The sequence below is a fragment of the Biomphalaria glabrata genome, chromosome 11 (assembly GCF_947242115.1).
Source record: "Biomphalaria glabrata chromosome 11, xgBioGlab47.1, whole genome shotgun sequence".
NCBI classification, from domain to species: domain Eukaryota; kingdom Metazoa; phylum Mollusca; class Gastropoda; family Planorbidae; genus Biomphalaria; species Biomphalaria glabrata.
This window is the reverse complement of record NC_074721.1, coordinates 14,253,015-14,273,999: the sequence shown is the minus strand read 5'-3', so window position 1 is coordinate 14,273,999 and position 20,985 is coordinate 14,253,015. Positions and strand designations below refer to the sequence as shown.

At 38.1% G+C, this 20,985-nt stretch overlaps 1 protein-coding gene across 4 annotated transcripts; it reads left to right on the top strand.

Moving 5' to 3' along the window:
- Positions 1-926: 926 nt before the first annotated feature.
- Positions 927-20,453, top strand: LOC106070305 (uncharacterized). 4 transcript variants are annotated; one of them, XM_056004417.1, is made up of 11 exons: positions 927-1,044; positions 7,823-8,070; positions 9,790-9,829; positions 10,768-10,846; positions 12,606-12,665; positions 14,180-14,273; positions 14,985-15,022; positions 17,236-17,278; positions 18,022-18,162; positions 18,296-18,349; positions 20,153-20,453. In XM_056004417.1, the coding sequence occupies exons 2-11, from the start codon at positions 7,834-7,836 to the stop codon at positions 20,339-20,341; spliced, it is 975 nt and encodes a 324-aa protein (XP_055860392.1). In that variant the 5' UTR covers positions 927-1,044; positions 7,823-7,833; the 3' UTR covers positions 20,342-20,453. The 4 variants fall into 4 exon arrangements, with proteins under 4 accessions (XP_055860392.1, XP_055860393.1, XP_055860391.1 ...); XM_056004415.1 differs by lacking the exon at positions 927-1,044 and having other exon boundaries at positions 7,496-8,070; XM_056004416.1 differs by lacking the exons at positions 927-1,044; positions 12,606-12,665 and having other exon boundaries at positions 7,494-8,070.
- Positions 20,454-20,985: the final 532 nt, after the last annotated feature.

Below are 20,985 nucleotides of genomic sequence, written 5' to 3'. Positions count from 1 at the left end.
TCCTAGCAATGGAATTGAGATGCTACAGAAGGATCCTAGATATCACATTAACATATCGCTTCACAAACCAAGTCATTAGCAACAGGGTTTCTGAGGCTTATGGAACCCACGATGACCTGCTAACTATCCTAAAAAACACAAGCTAAAAATCTATGGCCATATTACAAGATCTTCGGGGGCTCGCAAAGACCTTCCTTCAGGGAACAGTACCAGGTAAAAGAAGAAGAGGCAGACATATAGCGATGGATGGACAACCTAAAAGAATGGATGGACCTGCCATTGAAAGAGGTTCTAACTAATGCAAAAGACAGACGAATGGAGAAAGACGGTCGACGAATCTTGCATGGTGCCCCAACGGTCCAACAGACTAAGGTTTAATCTACTACAGATATGCCTGCTTGTAAGATCAGCGTTCTTTGCTTTTAGTTGATCTTCTCGCCTCTTATCCTGACTTCACGCCATGAAGAGCGATCGAGAACTATCGCTTCCCTGTCGTGAATGCCAATCTCATACTTCTTATGGATGTCTTTGCTTGTGTTGCTGAGAGCGTATTTGTATTACAATGTGTTTATCTTCTATTTTTAACACCTGATACTTCAAGTGGCTGCCTTGCTGCAAGTGTAAAACTTGTTTCAGTATTTATTTGACCCCCTTTTTCCTAACAGAAGTTATGCTCGAAAAGTTTCACATTTTTCAGAAAACTGGGAACTTAAAAAAATAATTTTAGTGCGCAATGGTTAGAACCATATTTTATGTCTATGGTTAGAACCATAGACTTATATATAGGCCTACTATATCTAGACTAAACATGGATACTTTTTAACACTACAAAAAATGTCGTGAAAATCTTTTTGAAAAGTTGGATCAAGGCGTTGTTTTGTAAAGTAGCTGAAAGAAGTAATGTATTTTTTTCAAGCCTAACCTACGTAACATGTAATTTAATTTTTAGATCTAGATCTAGTAATTGAACATCAAAAATAAGAGTACTCTCGTCTCATAATTATTATTTTACAATTTTTAGATACATAATCTAGAAAGATCTAGGTAATCAATCTATTTAAATGTACATAAGATGATTTAAATCAACATGAATTATTTCGATCTAGGATTTTTAAAACATTATCTCAAAGAAAGACAACATGAAATGGCTTCATATATTTGCGTGAATATCCGAGATGATAGGGTGTGAGTCGATCAGTCACAACCCTCAGTTTGAGAAACAATCACATAGAATGTCATAAAACATGATAAACTGATGAAAACGCTTTTTTTCTCTGACAAAGGAAACAAAATCTATGCAGTGTATCGTGTCACTAAACCTCCTACTCAATATATCTAGAAAGTTTTCGGTAGGTCTATTTAGTGCACTAAGTGACTAACCATAGGGTTGGGCAGAGAAGAATGTGAATGTTAATTGGAAGTATTCTAATTTCATGAACGTTTTCTCGGAGGTTCTCGCGAATCTATTTAAGTCCAAACATTGATGTCAAGTGTAGGGGGGACGGGCAACACTGACATTCACCACCCGTATACTACAATGACATCTCTCAATTATACGTGGCAATCATACGACAAAACAGGATCCAGTTTCAGTCAGCGCAGACGCATGCAGCTCAAACAAATCCATAACAAAATTATTCAGACTTAGGGCAGATAGAATTTTAGGACAGTGAAGAAAGAAAAAAAAAAAGACCGACGATAGACACAAGTGATGACCATACAGACAGACAAATAAATGACAGACAGATAATAGACAGACAGACAATGAAAAGACAGTCAGATAGAAGACATACAGACGATAGACATACAGACGATGTACAGACAGATAGACAGACAAACAGAAGACATGCAGACGATGAACAGACAGATAGAAGACATGCAGACGATGGACAGACAGACACATAGACAGACAGATAGAAGACATAAAGACAATGATTAGAAAGACAGATAAAAGACAGACAGACAGATTGAAGACATACGGACGTTAAACTGACACACGGATAGACAGACAGAAGGATAGAAGACATACAGACGATTAACAGATAGACAGATATATAGAAGACTTACAGACGATTGATAGACAGACAGATAAATACAGACACTAGACTGGCAGACAGATAGACAAATAGATAGAAGACATACATACGATAGACAGACAAATAGACAGACAAACAAATAGACAGACAGATAAATACAGACACTAGACTGGCAAACAGATAGACAAATAGATAGAAGACATACATACGATAGACAGACAAATAGACAGACAGATAAATACAGACACTAGACTGGCAGACAGATAGACAAATAGATAGAAGACATACATACGATAGACAGACAAATAGACAGACAAACAAATAGACAGACAGATAAATACAGACACTAGACTGGCAGACAGATAGACAAATAGATAGAAGACATACATACGATAGACAGACAAATAGACAGACAGATAAATACAGACACTAGACTGGCAGACAGATAGAAGACATACATACGATAGACAGACAAACAAATAAACAGACAGATAAATACAGACACTAGACTAGCAGACAGATAGACAAATAGATAGACAGATAAATACAGACACTAGACTGGCAGACAGATAGACAAATAGATAGAAGACATACATACGATAGACAGACAAATAGACAGACAAATAGACAGACAAAAAATAGACAGACAGATAAATACAGACACTAGTCTGGCAGACAGATAGACAAATAGATAGAAGACATGCATACGATAGACAGACAAATAGACAGACAGACAAATAAACAGACAGATAAATACAGACACTAGACTAGCAGACAGATAGACAAATAGATAGAAGACATACATACGATAGACAGACAAATAGACAGACAGACAAATAGACAGACAGATAAATACAGACACTATACTGGCAGACAGATAGACAAATAGATAGAAGACATACATACGATAGACAGACAAATAGACAGACAGATAACATACAGACAGATAGAAGACATACAGACCATGGACTGACAGAAAGAAGACCTACAGACGATAGACAGACAGATAGAAGACATACAGACGATGGACTGACAGACAGATAGTAAGACAGACAGACCGAACAGTAGGCTCACAATCACTACTGAACAATTCTAGCACGCACTCCAGGACACGAGAATATGCAATGGACGTAAATAACTTCTCTTTTCTCTTTGTAATTCATAAGATTTAGAAGACAGAAGACAAACATACTAGACAGACGACCGACAGAAAAACAGTAATCAGAAAGAAGACGAAAAGATTGATAATGGACAGACCATAGACCTATATATTATACTAGACATATATTACCCGCGGCCTGCGGGTCTTAATTTGCGTATCACTGTCAAATAAGCAAATTCACGAGTCACTGACTGTTTTGTAATCAATTAAACGAAATGATAATGTTATAAGTAAAGCGAATGCGTGAATGTAAAAATAGTATGAATGAAGCTATCAAAATAGCTAATCGACCTAACTCCATTTTTTCAAATAAAAATATTTGCTTGTAAGCCTATATAATATATTTATAATATATGGCTCCTTTTGTCTCGAAAGGCAATGGATGCGCCCAAATGAGTCACTGGTTTTGGCTTAATCTTGAGACGGGGCAGAATCTGGTGTGGCTAATCAAGCCAATTCTAGAACGGCAGACTTTGCCACAATTCGTACATGTGTATGCCTCTGATTTAGGGCTAGCAGACAGGACAGCTTTCTTTTTATCCCTCTTGATTAAAGCCGCTTCAATTCTTTTGTTCTCAGCAAGGGTTGTCCCAGCACGCACAGTCTGTCTCCATGCACTCCGGTCTTTGGCTATGTTTTCCCACATACTTTCGCTGATGCCTGAGGCTCTCATGTCTCGCTTGCAGACATCTCTATATGTTAGTCTTGGGCGGCCCTTGGGTCTGACTCCTTCCACAAGCTCAGCATATAAGATATCTTTCGGGATTCTGCCATCTGGCATGCGGGTGACATGTCCGAGCCAGCGTAATCTTCTTTGTGTCAGGAGAGCATACATGCTGTTCATATTGGCCAATCTTAAAACTTCCTGATTGGAGACATGGTCCCTCCAAGAGATGCCCATTATGCGTCTCAGGCAGCGCAAGTGGAAACTATTCAATCTGTGCTCTTGGTACATGTATGTTGACCAGCTCTCACTGCCATAAAGGAGAGTGCTCACAACACAGGCGTTGTAGACTAGGATTTTGGTCGCTGTGGTCAATTTACCATTTTCCCAGACGCGCTTGGAGAGTTTTGCCAATGCTGTGGTAGCTTTTCCTATCCTTTTTGTCAGCTCAATGTCTAAGTCTAGGCTACTGACAATTGTTGAACCCAAGTAGGTAAATTCCTGCACCACTGAAAGGGTGTGGTTCCCAATTTGTATTATAGGTATTTCTGCGACGTCTTGTGCCAGGATTTCGGTCTTGGAGAGACTTATAGTAAGGCTAAACTCTTGACAAGCAGCTGCTAAGGCGTTCACTAGCTTCTGTAGACCTCCTTGTGAGTGAGATACGAGTGCCGCGTCATCGGCAAACAGCAGCTCCCTTATCAAGATACGACGCCTTTTCGTTTTGGCTTTAAGACGTGCCAGGTTAAAGAGCCTTCCATCGGATCTGCTATGGATGTATATTCCGTCTTCCAGGGATTTAAAAGCACTGGATAGTACGACTGAGAAGAAGATGCCAAATAGTGTAGGGGCCAGTACACATCCTTGTTTGACACCGCTCTTAATGGAGAATGGCCTGGAGGAAGAACTTTCAAACTGAACGGTGCCCTGCATATTTTCGTGAAAAGCTGACACTAGTTTTCTTAACTTATTTGGGCAGCCGATTCTCTCTAGTACAGCAAACAGACCGCTTCTGCTAACAAGGTCAAAGGCCTTGGTCAAATCAATAAATGCTATGAAGAGGGGCTGCTTTTGTTCTCTGCTCTTCTCCTGTAGCTGCCGAAGAGAGAAAATCATATCTGTTGTAGATCTACCTGCCCTAAAGCCACACTGCGACTCTGGATAAACACGATCTGCCAGGATCTGTAATCGCTTTAGTAATACTCTAGCAAAAGCCTTTCCGACTATGCTAAGCAGTGAGATGCCTCTGTAATTGTTACAATCAGAGCGGTCGCCTTTATTTTTATAAATTGTAACAATGTTGGAGTCTTTCAATTCCTGGGGGACCATTCCTTGTTCCCAGCACAAGCTTAGCAGTTCATGGAGTGGTTTGATTAGGGCATGTTTTCCAGCCTGAATTACTTCAGCAGGAATGCCATCTCCTCCGGGTGTTTTCCCATGTGCAAGCATGTCAATGGCAATGCTCAGCTCCTTTACTTTACTTCAGAACAAAACCACAGCACTGTGTCTCATGGAGGCACCCTAGGTCTGGGCACTGGCACCAGCTGGATATGATACTGACACGAAAAAAGGACATTGGAAATATACTGCTGACACGTAGCTACCAAAGCGCGGATTGTGATACTATCATACTTTAGTGTCCTGCCGGACAAGACTGCTGCCAACTAAGATCCACACATCACAGGGAAAAAGAAAATCACGCCTGAATACTACTAGCACAAAAAATCCTGATCTTTGCACAGAATTTGAGAACAAATTAGAGGAAGCTTTTAAAAACTTCTCTGTGACTGAGGTAGAAAAAAGCTGGACGTTTATGCGTGATACAATCTACCAAACATCATCACTGGTCTTTGGAAACAAAACCAAGAAAAGCGAAGACTGGTTTGAAGCTAGTCTACCAGAAATGGAAACTGCCACTACGAACAAGAGAGCAGCCATGCTAATCTACAAGAAGGATCCCACCCCAAGCAACTTAAAAAGGCTCAGAGCTGCACGTAACAATGCCCAAAGAGTAGCGAGACAATGTGCTAACAAATACTGGCAGGAGCTATGCGAAGATATTCAATCTTGTGCCGACTGTGGTAACATAAGAGGACTATATGAGGGCACGAGAAAAGCCTTTGGACCTCACACCAGCAAGTGTGCTCCGCTCAAGTCAAAAGATGGCTCAATCATCAGCGATCGTGCGCTGCAAATGGAACGATGGGTTGAACACTATGCAGAACTCTACCAGATTGAAAACGCCATCTCACCAAATGCTGTTTCCAACTTCCCATCACTTCCAGTTTTGACGGAATTAGATTTATAATAATAATAATAATAATAATAATAATAATAATAATAATAATAATAATAATAATAATAATCTTTATTATCCGTAAGGAAATTTGTCTTACAATGTGTGCATTACACCAAACAAAAAACATTATAACTATAAGAAACCAAAGTGTACATTCACACCAGACTCACTCATAATTTGATTAAGATATGAAATAAATAGACTTAATTTTGTATGTTCATGTGTTAAAGTATAAAGTAGATCTTGAGGTAGACATAGATCTAGAATCTAGATCTAGACTATAATATATAAGTCTACTAGCCTGACATTACCCGCGGCCTGCGGGTCTAAGTTTGTGTTTACTAATCTAGTGGATTGGATTTAGATGTATGTTAAACTTAGCTAATGATCCTTTCAAGTTTTTTTCTCTTTCGCTACGAAAATAAAATTAGTTTTCGAAAATGGGTTCACCCAAAGCCGATACATTCATATCTATTAAAAACGAAAAGAGCGATAGCTTTGTTAAATGAATGGGATTATAAAGTGAACAATTAAACGAAATAATTTTTAGTACGCGATTCATGAATGAATATAGATCTAGGTCTATCTCAACTCGGCTTCGCAGCTTTCGTAAACGAATGTAGTCTATTAAAAATGCTTTAGAAAACCAAATTTGAATGCTTATTTGATCAAAATAGGAAATGAATGGACCATAATTAGTAGTATAGTATAAAACTATATGTGCTAAGAGAAGTTTTATCATCTTAGAGTTGAATTAGAGTTTTAGATCTAGGGATGGGATTATAAAGTAAACAATTAAACGAATTAATTTTTAGTAAGCGATTCATTACGGTATTGTCTAATGAAAGAATGTTTGTCAGGAAATCTACAGTCACAGATATAACGAACTAATTAATTCAAAAAATGCTTTTGAAACACAAAATTGAAGGTTAATTTATTATATAATAAAATCAATGGATCTTCTTTTGTATTTTCATGTGTCAAAGTAAAAAACTATCTGCGCAAAGTGTATTTCTAAAAATTAGATCTAGGTCTAAATCCTTTCGATCTTTTCTATGTCAACATTGTAGACATGGCCTAGATCCATAAAATACTATAGCTGTATTAGAATTGGACAACTTTTTTTTTTAGGGTCTTAAGTTTGTTTTAGGGCTACAATACATACACTAAGGTCTAAGTTGGTACCTAAGAAACATTCCTGCCAAGTTTTATCAAGATTGGTCAAGCGGTTTTGATGTCTATAAGTAACATACATACATACACCTCACATTCTACTTTATAGTATAGATGGTTAGAACATTTTCACTCCATAAAATAGCACGCTATGCACGACATTGTACCTCAATTGAACTTTTAATAATCGTGATATTTGCTTGCCGAATGTAAACAAGAAACAGTTTAGAAACTGAACATCTTGAAGTTTAAAAAAAAATACCACAGAATATTAATTCTACCATGATTACTTAAATTTTTCTTATCGAAAATGCTACCTACGTATACACCTGTCACTAGCAGCTACACATGGCCTAGATCTAATTCGTTTGCGAAGTCCAATACTTACGCTTTCCCTTTTAATCCTCGTTTTGGATACCAGCAGCCACAGCCCCAGGCATCATTTATTCCCCGTCTAGCTATTCCCCCGTATCTACGTCCCAATGCAGATTATGACCGGATGGGCAGGTACATTAGAAAACCTACAAACCAAAGCGTCCCAATGGACTTGCCAACTAAGATGACGGAAGCGGCCGTGTCGCAGAGAGTGCCAGCAGCCAAGCAGACTCAAGAACATGACTGCACCTTGTGTCAAGAACTTGTGGATAACTCACAGCCAGGGATTTTCTACTCACAGTTGAGATATTCCCCATGGATGCCAAATAAAACTGTTAAAAACGCAGCTATGAAGTCAAGGGTAAGTAGACTGTGCGGTCCAATGCAACAACAGATTCATAAAGTTTAGAATCTGGGAATGAAAGATCTCTTTCCCTCTCTTTATCTTATTTTCTTATCTTATAAATTACAGATGTTCCTTCTAAACAGAATATAATTACGTCATATCCATGTGTTCTTATGTAAGTTTTGTCCACTAAAATTCGCCTGCACCCACCAGGAAGAGGGATCGGTCGAATGACCTTGAATGGCACAATGGAAAAAAGAACACTTGCACAAATTAGTCCTAGCCTATGGAATAAGAAATGTATCTTTGTGTCATTCATTCTGAGTATTTTATTAACGGCCCCCGAATGGGGAAAAGACGCTATTAGTTTTGTGTGGAATGTCTGTCCGTCCGTCCCGTTTAGATCTCGTAAACTAGAAAAGATAGTAAACATTCGACATCATAATATCTCAATTTTCAAAGTTCTGATGTAACGGCTACTTTTTTCTTTTCTGAAAGCGAAAAATCTAATTTTTTAAATCACTTATGCAAGCAGCTTTTTCATAAAAAATACACCACTTTTACAACTATTCACTATTAATAGGAACAAACACTAGAGGCTCTTTAGTAAGGGAGATGACCATAGACCATATTTTCAACACATTTATGAAAATGGTTTTAGATTTTTTTTATCAAAAATTTTTTTTTACAAATTTATTGCTTAATTAAAGTAAGTTCTGTAATACTAACTATTACATTTACACATCAAATGTTTACTTTTTTTAAAGAGAAAAAAATTATTTTGTGTGCATATAAGTTAGACATAATTTAAAACAACAATAATAAGTAGTTTTCTTATTATCGCGTGAACTGCAGTGATGCCAATGACGTGCAAATACTCAACTAAAGGAATTATTATTTTTTTTACGGAAATGTTTTTTTTTCTTGTGGATTTGACCCTTTACAAAACAATTAGATATTCATTATAAGACATTATTAGGCCAGGTTTACATCCAACTTCACATTCACAGTCACCTATCCTTTGGTCTGCTATACCGCAGGGGCACCACATAAGATCTGTCAACCTTCTTTCTCCATTCTTCTCTGTCATTTGTCTTTGATAAAATTTCATTCTGATATTCTTTCTTAAAATATTGAAACCTGCCTTTTTACCTGCCTGGGTGGACCACTTCGGGGGCCGATTTTGAGTTTGTGTTTCCACACAAACTGTTTTTGTAACCTTGTTTGATTGTATTTCTGTATTTGCAAATTATGGTTTGTTGTTTATGTATTAGTCCCTATTGCTACTTTACATTTTAGTCTGTCCTAAAGTGTCACTAAAAAAATGTTGTGATTTTGCTAAAACTCTCTCTCTCTCTCTCTATCTCTTTCTCTGCAAGATCTTACTTCGAATCCCGGTGAGACATGTATTTTGACTTAAAGAGTTTTACAACGCCACTGTGTCCGCCCAACTCTAAAGGCTACACGACTTACGTCGAGAAAGCATAGGTAGTATGTTGTTATGCTGGCCACATGATACCCAAGTTAACCGTCTGCCATAGAACATCTGTCAAAATAAAAATTAAGGTCTGGAATGTGTATCTTTATAAGGTTATAAGCCTACCTTATATCATAGATATTTACCTTCAACCTAAGTCTTGGGTGTTTCTACCTACGTTTAAAAAAAAACACAAAGTCTATTGGCGATGTATTGTTTATTAATTAATCAATTTATTTATTTTGTTTTTTCATCAGGCGCCATGTGTAGTCATGTGTCATACCAAAGAAAGAAAAGGTCAGAAAAAAATTGTTTGGCTTAACTAATCGTTTTAATATTCAATTATCTGTAGTAAATAAATATTAAATGTCATTGTAACCAAGATCTATATGTAGCCGAGATCTGTGTGTACCCTAGATTTATATTTATGTAACCTAAATCTATTGTGATCAACATATGTAAGAAAAAATTAAGTTAATTAACAGAGTGGACGCCCGTAGGAGAGAAAAAAAAGTTCCCCTTTCAGACCTTGTGGTCTTTATGGCAGATGATGTCATCTGTTTTTGTGGCCTACGGTTAACAAGGGTGTCATGTGGCCAGCACCTTTACTTTTCCCAACTAATGTCAGGTACCCATTAGAGCTGGGTGGACTCAGAGGCGCCGAAAGATCCCGAAATTAAAAATCCAAGTGTCCACCAGGATTCGAACCTTGGATCCCCGTTCGGAAGACTAGCGCATTACCGCTCAGCAACTGCGCCACTAGGAGAACAAACAAATGCTTACAAAAAGAAAACTTATCATGAATAACATGAAGCAATGCGACCCCAAATAGAAGGATGTGCCCTCATTTAGCTGGACGTCTGCTAAGCGAAAAAGTAGTATAGCAAGGTACTCATGGGCCCGGGTTCAAAAATAGGATGGAAGCCTCCTCCCCTCCCGTAGTGTTGTAAAAAAAATCGAGTTACCTTGTCATCCATCAGTAGATGTACAAAAAGGCATTCCAGTGTAGGAACTACCTTAAACCAGTAATCTAACAAATAGCTTTAATACGTGATCTAAATTCAATATATGTAAATTCTTACAAACATTATTTTCGATTTATTTTTCATGTGGGCTCCAAATACTCCTTGTGCCCTGGCCCAATGAGTCTTATCACGCCATTGTTGCTACGCCATTTTATCAACCATTCTCTTCTCTCCCAAGAGATCTTTTTTTTTTTTTGTATGCAATTTCAGATCTTTTACTTCGTGTGTATCTGATGTTGTTAGTCAAACTGGTATTATGCTTGATATTCTGTACAGTTTTTCAATTTGGGTAAGTAGTCAAGGTCAGAAACACGCTTGTATTTCGAAGTAGCGCTTAAGTAGGCCTACTTTCAATTTTATCAGACATATGCATTTGGTGTATATTTTGGTTTTCTATAGTTATCATGTTTTGTTTGGTGTAATGCATAAATTGTAACACACGTTTCCATATGGATATTAAAGATTATTATTATTATTAAATAAAATATTATATTATAATGCTTTTTTTCTGACACCATAAATTCTATATGATTTAAAAAAAAAAAGAAAAGATTAATGTTACCTTTCATGCGATAGTAAGACTGCGCTATAAATAGCGATGCTCTAGTGAATTTGTGAATGGATTACTTACTGTTCGGCAGCTAGACTGGAGGGGAAATGAAAAGGAGGGCTGCAGGAGGGTACGACCGTATTCAAAATGAAATCATCTCAGCAGGCTTAAAGGAGGAAAATATAAAAAAGGTAACATTCAGAAAGCTTTGAAGACCAACTCAGAGCACCTGGCAGCAGATGGTTTTCAACAGAAACAGCTGGAGTTTTTAAAAGTCACGTGAGACACTTTTGAGACCAAAAAGAAAACTACTAGGCGTACACGACGGAGAGAAAAACTGAAAATCAGCCCAAAGCGAGGATGACCACTTTTGTCATCTCGTGGTCTGAAGGCTTTTCGAAGGGGGTTAGTGCCTCCTCGTGTGGCTGGTGAGATCTATATGAGCCCGGAAAGTTCGGCTGCACACTGGGCAGGTTAATCCAGCTGGAGCTAGTGTCGTTGGCCTTGTTTTTTTTTTCTCTGACGTTATTATATGCCAGCGCTGTTCTCTTGTCGTTTGCAATTTGTGCTCCAGTTTTCACAGCGCGACGCCATGATGTTCTATCTCCCATATATATTTGTCTGTCTCTCTCTTTCTCTCTCTCTATGTCGTCTCTCTTTAGATAGATGGATGGATGGACGGACGGGCAACTGACATAGTTGATTGATTTAGAGATAGATAGATAGATAGATAGATAGATAGATAGATAGATAGATAAACAGATAGATGGATGGATGGATGGATGGATGGATGGGTGGGTGGGTGGGTTGGTGGATGGGCGGACGGACGGACGGACGGACGGACGGACGGACGGACAGACAGACAGACAGACAGTCAGACAGACAGACAGACAGACAGACAGACAGACAGATAGACAGACAGACAGACAGATAGATAGATAGATAGATAGATAGATAGATAGATAGATAGATAGATAGATAGATAGATAGATAGATAGATAGATAGATAGATAGATAAATAGATAGATAGATAGATAGATAGATGGATGGATGGATGGATGGATGGATGGATGGGTGGGTGGGTGGGTGGGTTGGTGGATGGGCGGACGGACGGACGGACGGACGGACAGACAGACAGACAGACAGTCAGACAGACAGACAGACAGACAGACAGACAGACAGACAGATAGACAGACAGACAGACAGACAGACAGACAGATAGATAGATAGATAGATAGATAGATAGATAGATAGACTATTATATTATTATTAGGCCTATAATGTTTTCTTTAGTATATAACGTTTTACATGCCCCAATGGCATGCTCAGTGCACTTTAGTCCATTCTCATTTAAGGTCATGTGTTGGTGGGAGGGGTATCAGGTTTCCGTGCTAAGGTTTCAGTTAAAACTTATGAACTTTAAATTTTAACATCCATCATAATGCATTTTTTTTAAATATATTATCATCATTATTTAAAACAAATTATTTGGTATTAGGATGAAGTCAGAAGTGACAGAATTGAAAAATGAATATCCCTGGTTAGTATGGATGCCCATGTAAGTGTCACTATTAAATGTATATTTAAATATCAAATATATTTTAGGAAAATAGCCCACCTTACTCTGCTGGAGCAAATGGTTGTCGTTAAGCGATGCCCGGCTATCAGAAGTATGACTGATCCCCTTTTTTTTCAGAAATTAAATTTACATGATTATAATATAATGTGTTTTCAATGACAACTTTTTTTTTTACTGACGAACCCGTATCAAAGCTTTCACACATGAACAGAGATTTTCTTAAAATGAAGGCAATCTTTTTGGTGCATCCGGTGTACAGACTATGGAAGTATTGATAGACAAGAATAATTGTGTGTGTGCCTTCTTGAAGCGCTGTAGAATACATTGAAAATCAGATGAGTAAACAAAGAGACCATAACTTTGGATAACCCTTAATCAGATTATCTTCAAAAGAGACTAAACATGTGTCAGCAACCATGGCTGAGACGAATCCTAATAATAAGATAACGAGATCATGTGCCCAATTGAGAAAACGTTTACCACATGGGGACTTCCCCTACCCAATGAAGTTGTGATAATAGCAGGACCAGATACGAAACACGTTCCCTAAAGACAGCCATGACATGAATGCAGACAAGAGGAAAACGAAACTAGGGCCGTCCCAGTCGAAGAAAGTACCATGGCGGTGCCCCTCCTTGTAGACCTAAAATCCGATGGCACCAGCTGGGATGTTGCTTGTGAGAGACCTCTGTGGTAAAGAGCTAGCCACCCAATTCTTCAAACGTAAGTCTAAGAAACTCATAAACTCATTGGTGATTAGCCTGCTTTTGCTCTGCAATAATCATTGAGTTGTATGACATGCTCTGACTTAAAAAACAAACATCTGCAATGCACATGAAGGATTAAGAAGTAATCAAAAAGTTTCCAGGTTGAAGGGAACTTGCTCACCTGTGTTAAGCGCTTGGAGAACTACTGAAGCAACAAACAACAAAAAAAAAAGTACAGACCTTCATCAACAGATGTCAGAAAAATATCTTTAAAATACACTGGTACTACAAAGTAAAAAACACCCAAATGTGGGAGATGTGTGGACAGAAAAATATAGAGCTGCAGATCTTAGAGAGGAAGTGGAGATGGATTGGTCACACCTTTAGAAAAGATACCAACAACAGAGCTAGATAGGCCTTAGAGTGGAACCCCCCCCCCCTCTCCCAGAGAACAAGACGTAGAGGAAGACCGAAAAGAACATGGAAACGCAGTATACTAGATGAAGCCGAAAGGACAGGAAAGAGCTGGGAAGCCATTAAAAAAAACTAGCAAGAGACCGTGGAGAGTGGCGTGTTTTTACTCAGGCCCTATGTTCCACGAGGAACTCAGATGATGATGATTATGTTAAACACTGTTCATCTTTCCGAAGAAAATGCATTTATGCAGCTCAGACACTGCTTCCCCCCCCCCCTCCCCTGACTTGAAACTGAAATGGTTGATTCATCCCCGATAGATTAAAGAAGGAACAAAGTCAATTAATCGTCAAGTATTTGTATACCTTTCAGAATAATCTATAGTTTTTGCTGTTTATTCTTCACCTTTTCACCGGAAAGAGTCATCAAATACCGAGCTGTTAGCTATTTGATGATAGTAGCCATTGTGAGTACATTCTAGACATACATAGCCTCTATGTATTATTTGTATTATTTAATACATAGTTATTGTTTTTGAACTAATGGTACTTTTACTTTACACTGATATGGTCGAGGTTCGTTAAAGTAAAAGCGAAATTGACTGTTGTCCTCTTTTTAAAAAAGAATCCACTGAAATATTTTCTTATTGTACGTCAAGTCTACAGCAGTACCACCCCTCTGACTGGAAACACACATTTTCTCAAGGCTACGAAGATATCAATCTGGGGTAATCAGGTATGCTATCATCACAGCTATTTTTTCAATGCCTCGAAGATTTCAATCAGGGGTAATCATCCGAGATCACGAGAAGCCGAGGTCCAAGTTTTTGTGTAGCAGTTCATGTGGCTTAAGATGGCTTACTGTGTTCGGGAGTGTTCATTGTTCTTAAGAGATTTGCTGTTAAGGGCATACATGACTTTCTAATGCAGTGTTTTTGATGGCAAAGTTAATATGCAACTCGCTCCAAAATTCTAGAAGAGTGTTTTTGAATCGTGCTTTTCGTTACTCTCTAGCTAAAAAGAGAAAGTTTTATCTGAAAGCTGGATTTATCCATTCTGTGAATTTACAAGACAGTTTGACCGACAGATCTGATGTTTTAGTTCTTTTTTAAAATCATTTATTATCTTTTTATCCTTTTTAGATCTAATTTATCTTATTAAATTGTTTTATTTTGCAGACATACTCCATTTGTCTTGGAGCAGGGTCTTTGGCTATGTAAGTGAAAATGTCACTAGTTTTATGCATACTATAAAGTCCTTTTGGTTTGAGTTTTACCTTATATCATTTGTTATCGTGCACAAAGTACGATGCTAACACTAAAATGACTTATAACGTTACAGTCGATCTATAATTTGATATTATTTTATGATACATTACGGTTCAGATAACAATCGCTATAAATATTTAAAAAAATGTTTCCTTAGTTTGAAAAAAAAAAGTCTTTAGAATAATTTGTCAAATATCTTTAAACTACGATACCGAGCATGGGCGTAGCCATGGGGGGGGGTCTTGGCGTACACCCCCCCCCCCGAAATGGGGGGGGGGTCGGAGTTTAATGACTAATTTGTAATTTTGGTTATTTTAGGTGAAATTTTAACACTAAAACATCACTTCCCTAGCACAGTCAAGGGGGGTTTTGAGTTTAAAAACCCCTACCAGGGGTTTTGAGGGGTTTTGAGTTTGAAACCCCTACCAGGGGTTTTTTAGTCTAAAAACCTTCTACCAGGGGTTTTGAGTTTAAAACCTTCTACCAGGGGGTTTTTGAGTTTGGAAACCCCTACCAGGGGGGTTTGAGTTTGAAACCCCCTACCAGGGGATTTTGCATTTAAATCCCTCTTCTATAAAACAAAAAAAGTGCAAACAACAATCTCCAAATTCCAAGAGCACATCTGAGGAAGATTCTTATTTTAAACCCCTCTCCAAAATTTACGATAAACCCCTCTTCAATATAAAAAAATAAATTACACTCTCAAAATTGTATGAGCGTAGCCAAAGGGATTTTGAGTTTAAACCCCTCTTCAGCTGGGTTTGAAGCTAAAAATACCTATTCAATATAAAAAAAAGCAAATTATGCACTCAAAATAATATGAGCATAGCCATAGCGGGGTTTGAAGCTAAAAAATAAATCTTTAAAATTAAAAAATAACAAATTTCGCAATCAAAATGCTATGAGCGTAGCCAAGCCTTGAGTTTAAATTTTCCAGGTGTTTGATGTAAAAAAAATACCTCTTCAAAATAAAATTAAAAAAAACAACAACTCCAGATATATATATTAGTTTAACCCTCCCCTCCCCCACTTAACAGATGATTTTGACGATAAAACATCCCTTTTCGATATAACAACTTAAGCAAAATAGTCACCTAATTCCAATATCGTAGTCAAGAGAAGTTACACATGTCTACCAGTGGCTGGGCTCCATTGATAAAGTGCAATGAAATTGAAAAGCACTAAATGTGTCTCTACAAAGATGGCTAAGACGGATTTTAGGAGTCAGTTATAGAGTTTGGGTCTAAATCAAGGAAATCCTATGCAGAAGTGGGAGTCGACCCCTTAGTAAGGTTGTCACAGAGCGTCGCATGAGGTTTGCGGGACATGTTCTCCGACAAAATGCATTACGCATAATAAGAGTTGCGATGACATCCTAGTACAACTTGGCGCCACACTTTCATGGAGGTCCTCAGAGCAGATGGGAAGAGACTTTAGACATTGCTAGTGACAGATTTTTGTGGAAACAGCTTGACAGCAAATGCGCCGAACGGTGCGGGAGGGTCTAAGTCAGTAAGAATAGCACATTATGTTTTTGAAATAAAACTTTTTAATAGCAAAATAATGCACTGTAGGTATATTGGAATGTGCATTTAGTTGTCTTTCAATACCAGAAATAGTGCTTGGAGGTAGCCCCGCCGTGGGGAAGCTCTCGCGGCTCCCCCCAGACCCCTTGCTGGCAAGGGCGAGAATTCTACAATTTTTTCACTAACTCCAGGAAGAACCTATTCAAGGGCACAATAAACGTCTTCCAAACGAATGAAGGGTCAGATTAATTATGTACACACACACACACACACACATCCGTCCATACAAACATATATATGTATAAAATTTTCGGGGGTGGGGGGGGTGGGGGGGTTGGGGGGAATTTTTTTCCTGGCTACGCCTATGATACCGAGTAACATTAGATCTAGAATCTAGATAAATGTGTTTCATAAATTCCAAACAATCTGTCGCAGACTTCTACATGCATCGAGCACAAATTTTGAAGGATTAATCAAAACTGAACACAGCATCGCATTGTGCGTTTTATTGTATTATTTCATCACTAATCAAAACAATTGTTAATTAATTTAGTTAATTAAGCATATGTCTAGTTTTGTCTTTAATGTATTTAATATAATCAATGAGCCGAATGTCTTTCTTATTTGTATTTCAGTGACTACTTCTGGGAAGTTGTTTCCCTACTCATCTGTATCATAGTAAGTAGATATCTGTTTCATACAACAAGAAAAACATGAAAAGTACTGGTTTTAAAAAAAAAAGCTTATACGATTAAAAAAAGAGAAAGAAAGATGATTTCTGGACGAATTTGACCGTAATCGTTTTTTTTAAAGCATTTATTTTTAAAAAAAGGAGGGGGGGGGACGACCTGAATTCAAACTCATGACTCAAGCCGACATTCAAACCACTCTGCTAGTGAGGTGTGTATGAGAATAGAAGATTGTATTGCTATATATTGTTTGTTTCAAACTTACTTTAAAGCGTCGATCTATAAAGGGGACTAATTCATCTTATACCACAATATCAGTCAAGTACAATTTCTTTCCCTTGTTCGATGCCAAACAAAATATTGAATTACCAATAGTTAATGAACTAGTTGATTAATGTTTTTCATCGTTTCTTGTGATGTCAGGTCAAATAATTAAGCCTAGCCTAATGGTGCAAAATTTTAGCTTAATCCGAAACTGAGTGTGGGAGAAATAACATCTACATACTAGTAACAGACATTTCTAAAAAAAAAGTAATGGACTTTTGGAAACTAATTTTGCGTGTAATAAAGAACGATGACCTCATTTTTCAATATTAAACAAATATTTGATAGTCAACACATCACAAACAGGGGAACAGCTATAATGTAGGCCTAATTGGGATATATATCTAAATGTTTGGAACACTTAGGTAGGCCCTATAGACTTCCTTTTCACTTTGAATATTGTTCTAGGCTATTGTCTTGTTTCTGATGGCACTTATGTGTTGTCTGCCCCTCGGTGATGTCATATCGCCCATAGGCTTTGGTCTGACCGAATCCTTCCTGTTGATTTTCTTCGGGATCGTCACATTGATTCTCAAATATGCATACTTCGTAAGTTGATCCAGTAGTCCATGTTTGTCGTATGCTTCACTGTTTAGTGCAGACGTGAAATTCTTTCTCTTTTTATCAATAATCTTTGCCGTGACACGTACGTTTCTATCGAGTTCCTTTTATTTCTAATCAGATGAACATTAAAACTTTAATTCTTGTCTACCTGGTGGCTTTAATCATTCCAATGGTAAGTATACAAACTCACAGGACAATTTACGTTGAAAATATTAGTTACAACCATACACGTTTTATCAAGAGTTTCTTGCATTGTTGCGATTGTAGCTAAATGCATATTACACAGCTTGGTTCACGCGCTCTCTAGACACTAGAATACTAGACCTGGAGGCTAAATAGTTCTAGATGTATGTGTAGTCTCCTTTTTCAAGAATTCATATTAATTAAAAATAATTAATGCTTATTTTATCGTGCAAATGTAGATCTAGTGGCTTTTAGTCGATTGTGACTAGGGTAACATTTCTGACCCTCAATAAGGATTGATAACAAAAGAAATGATAAGTTCGGTTTTCCGAAGTAGAAAACACACGACTCCATCATTCTTTTATTTTTTGTTGCTTTTTATTGTATGGTATATATATATATATATATATATATATATATATATATATATATATATATATATATATATATATATATATATATATATATATATATATATATATATATATATATATATATATATTGCCTCCTTCAGTAGGAAAACAACTATGGATCATCTCATGGAAATTAGCATTAGCTATGGCTGGAGAGACTCGCTCAGAACCGAGATGCCTGGAGGAAGCTGGTTGGTGGCCAATGTCCCAGTAGGGACCACAGACAGAGATGCCTGGAGGAAGCTGGTTGGTGGCCAATGCCCCAGTAGGGACCACAGACAGAGATGCCTGGAGGAAGCTGGTTGGTGGCCAATGTCCCAGTAGGGACCACAGACAGAGATGCCTGGAGGAAGCTGGTTGGTGGCCAATGCCCCAGTAGGGACCACAGACAGAGATGCCTGGAGGAAGCTGGTTGGTGGCCAATGTCCCAGTAGGGACCACAGACAGAGATGCCTGGAGGAAGCTGGTTGGTGGCCAATGCCCCAGTAGGGACCACAGACAGAGATGCCTGGAGGAAGCTGGTTGGTGGCCAATGTCCCAGTAGGGACCACAGACAGAGATGCCTGGAGGAAGCTGGTTGGTGGCCAATGCCCCAGTAGGGACCACAGACAGAGATGCCTGGAGGAAGCTGGTTGGTGGCCAATGTCCCAGTAGGGACCACAGACAGAGATGCCTGGAGGAAGCTGGTTGGTGGCCAATGCCCCAGTAGGGACCACAGACAGAGATGATGATGATGGGATGGTCAGAACGATGTTTCACACTCAGCAGTCCCCCCCCCCCCGTCCACGCAGCTGATTTATCCAAAGGAACGGCAAGTGGCGATACAATTTGAGGTCAGCGGCGTCGCGGGCTCTGCCAGGGTTTAGAACTGTGTAGTGCAAACTGCCTAAGGGTCGCAGACTCCTGATATTTCCCTCAGGATTGACCCCCGAAGCCATTTCCAAGACTGGGTATAGCTGTAAGGCGTTTGAATTTCTCCTAGGTGGGTAGCCAGTCACCTCCTACCCGAAGTTTACCGATTCTGCAAGGTTGTCATTGCCAGAAGTGGTAATGATATAAGCACTCCACTCAAAAAACCTCTGACAACCAGCCCAACTCCTGGCCTTCACGTGTGGCTCAGATATTGAGTCTGGCGGAACTGTTTTCACTAACAGGAGAAGGGGCGAAGGCAAGTAACTGGTGCATTAATCAGTAAGTTTTGACACAACAAAATTTAAAAAAAAGGACAGTGTTGTCGAATTAAGAAATTTAAACACTCACACACAGAAACATGATCTACAAAGATGGATATTTATTTAAGTGCCTAATTTGCATTCTTCGTCATGCTAGCTATACTTACTTATAGATAAATAGATCATCATTTTTTGTTATGCTTGCAGTACTTACTAATAGACACGTGGTTGATCATTGGTGGTATGAGGTTCTCATTGGTCCCCATAGAGTCTGTGGTAGCCATGAGTATCACTATATGCACGGATGCGGTGCTGCTGCCGTTGATAGTTACCATGTTCTTCTTCAAGAGGCCTTGTTATATAGAGATTGAGGAAAGAGTGGAAAAACCTTACTGAGAAGAGAGGTCAAGCATGTAACAGAAGAGTTTTTGTGGAGTGACCTTACCCAGCAGAGATCAAGCATGTTACCATATTCAATAATTTCATAAATAAAAGTGTAATGTTCTGATTTGGTCTTAATTGATGCTGCATTTAATTATAGATCTTTAACTAATAACTTACAGTGGACTTCGAGGATATTATACTTACTGAATAATTACTTTGTCTGGTCCTAATGCCCATATATTGACTTAACTTGCCTATTAATTCGTACTATGGGAAAAGAGTGGAATCAAAAGTCACAAAACAGGCCCTTCAAATGGCTTCATGGCCCACAATGACTCTTTGGCCTCTGCAACTCTTTGTTTAGTTCTGAGTTAAATTGTGTGAGTCATTTAGATCTAATTATTATGAATCCTTTGATTTTTGTTACATCTCCAATGTTTTCAAAATGATGTATGGTCAAGCTATTTCAAAATGATATAAGGGTCACACTATTTCAACATGATGTTAGGGTCACTCTATTTCAATATGATGTTAGTGTGACACTATTTCTTCTGATCAAAATATTTTACAACCATGTAACATTAAAACTAAAAATAATTCTGAAAAAAAAAAAAGCATAATGCAATTTATATTATAATATGTTACATATTTTAAAA

Excerpts from the sequence above, each read along its gene's own strand:
- LOC106070305 (XM_056004415.1), top strand. The coding sequence starts at position 7,645 with ATGCTACCTACGTATACACCTGTCACTAGCAGCTACACATGGCCTAGA. Across the intron at positions 12,666-14,179 it reads TGGTTAGTATGGATGCCCAT|AATAATCTATAGTTTTTGCT; the intron begins GTAAGTGTCACT and ends TATACCTTTCAG. Across the intron at positions 14,274-14,984 it reads ATTTGATGATAGTAGCCATT|ACATACTCCATTTGTCTTGG; the intron begins GTGAGTACATTC and ends TTTATTTTGCAG.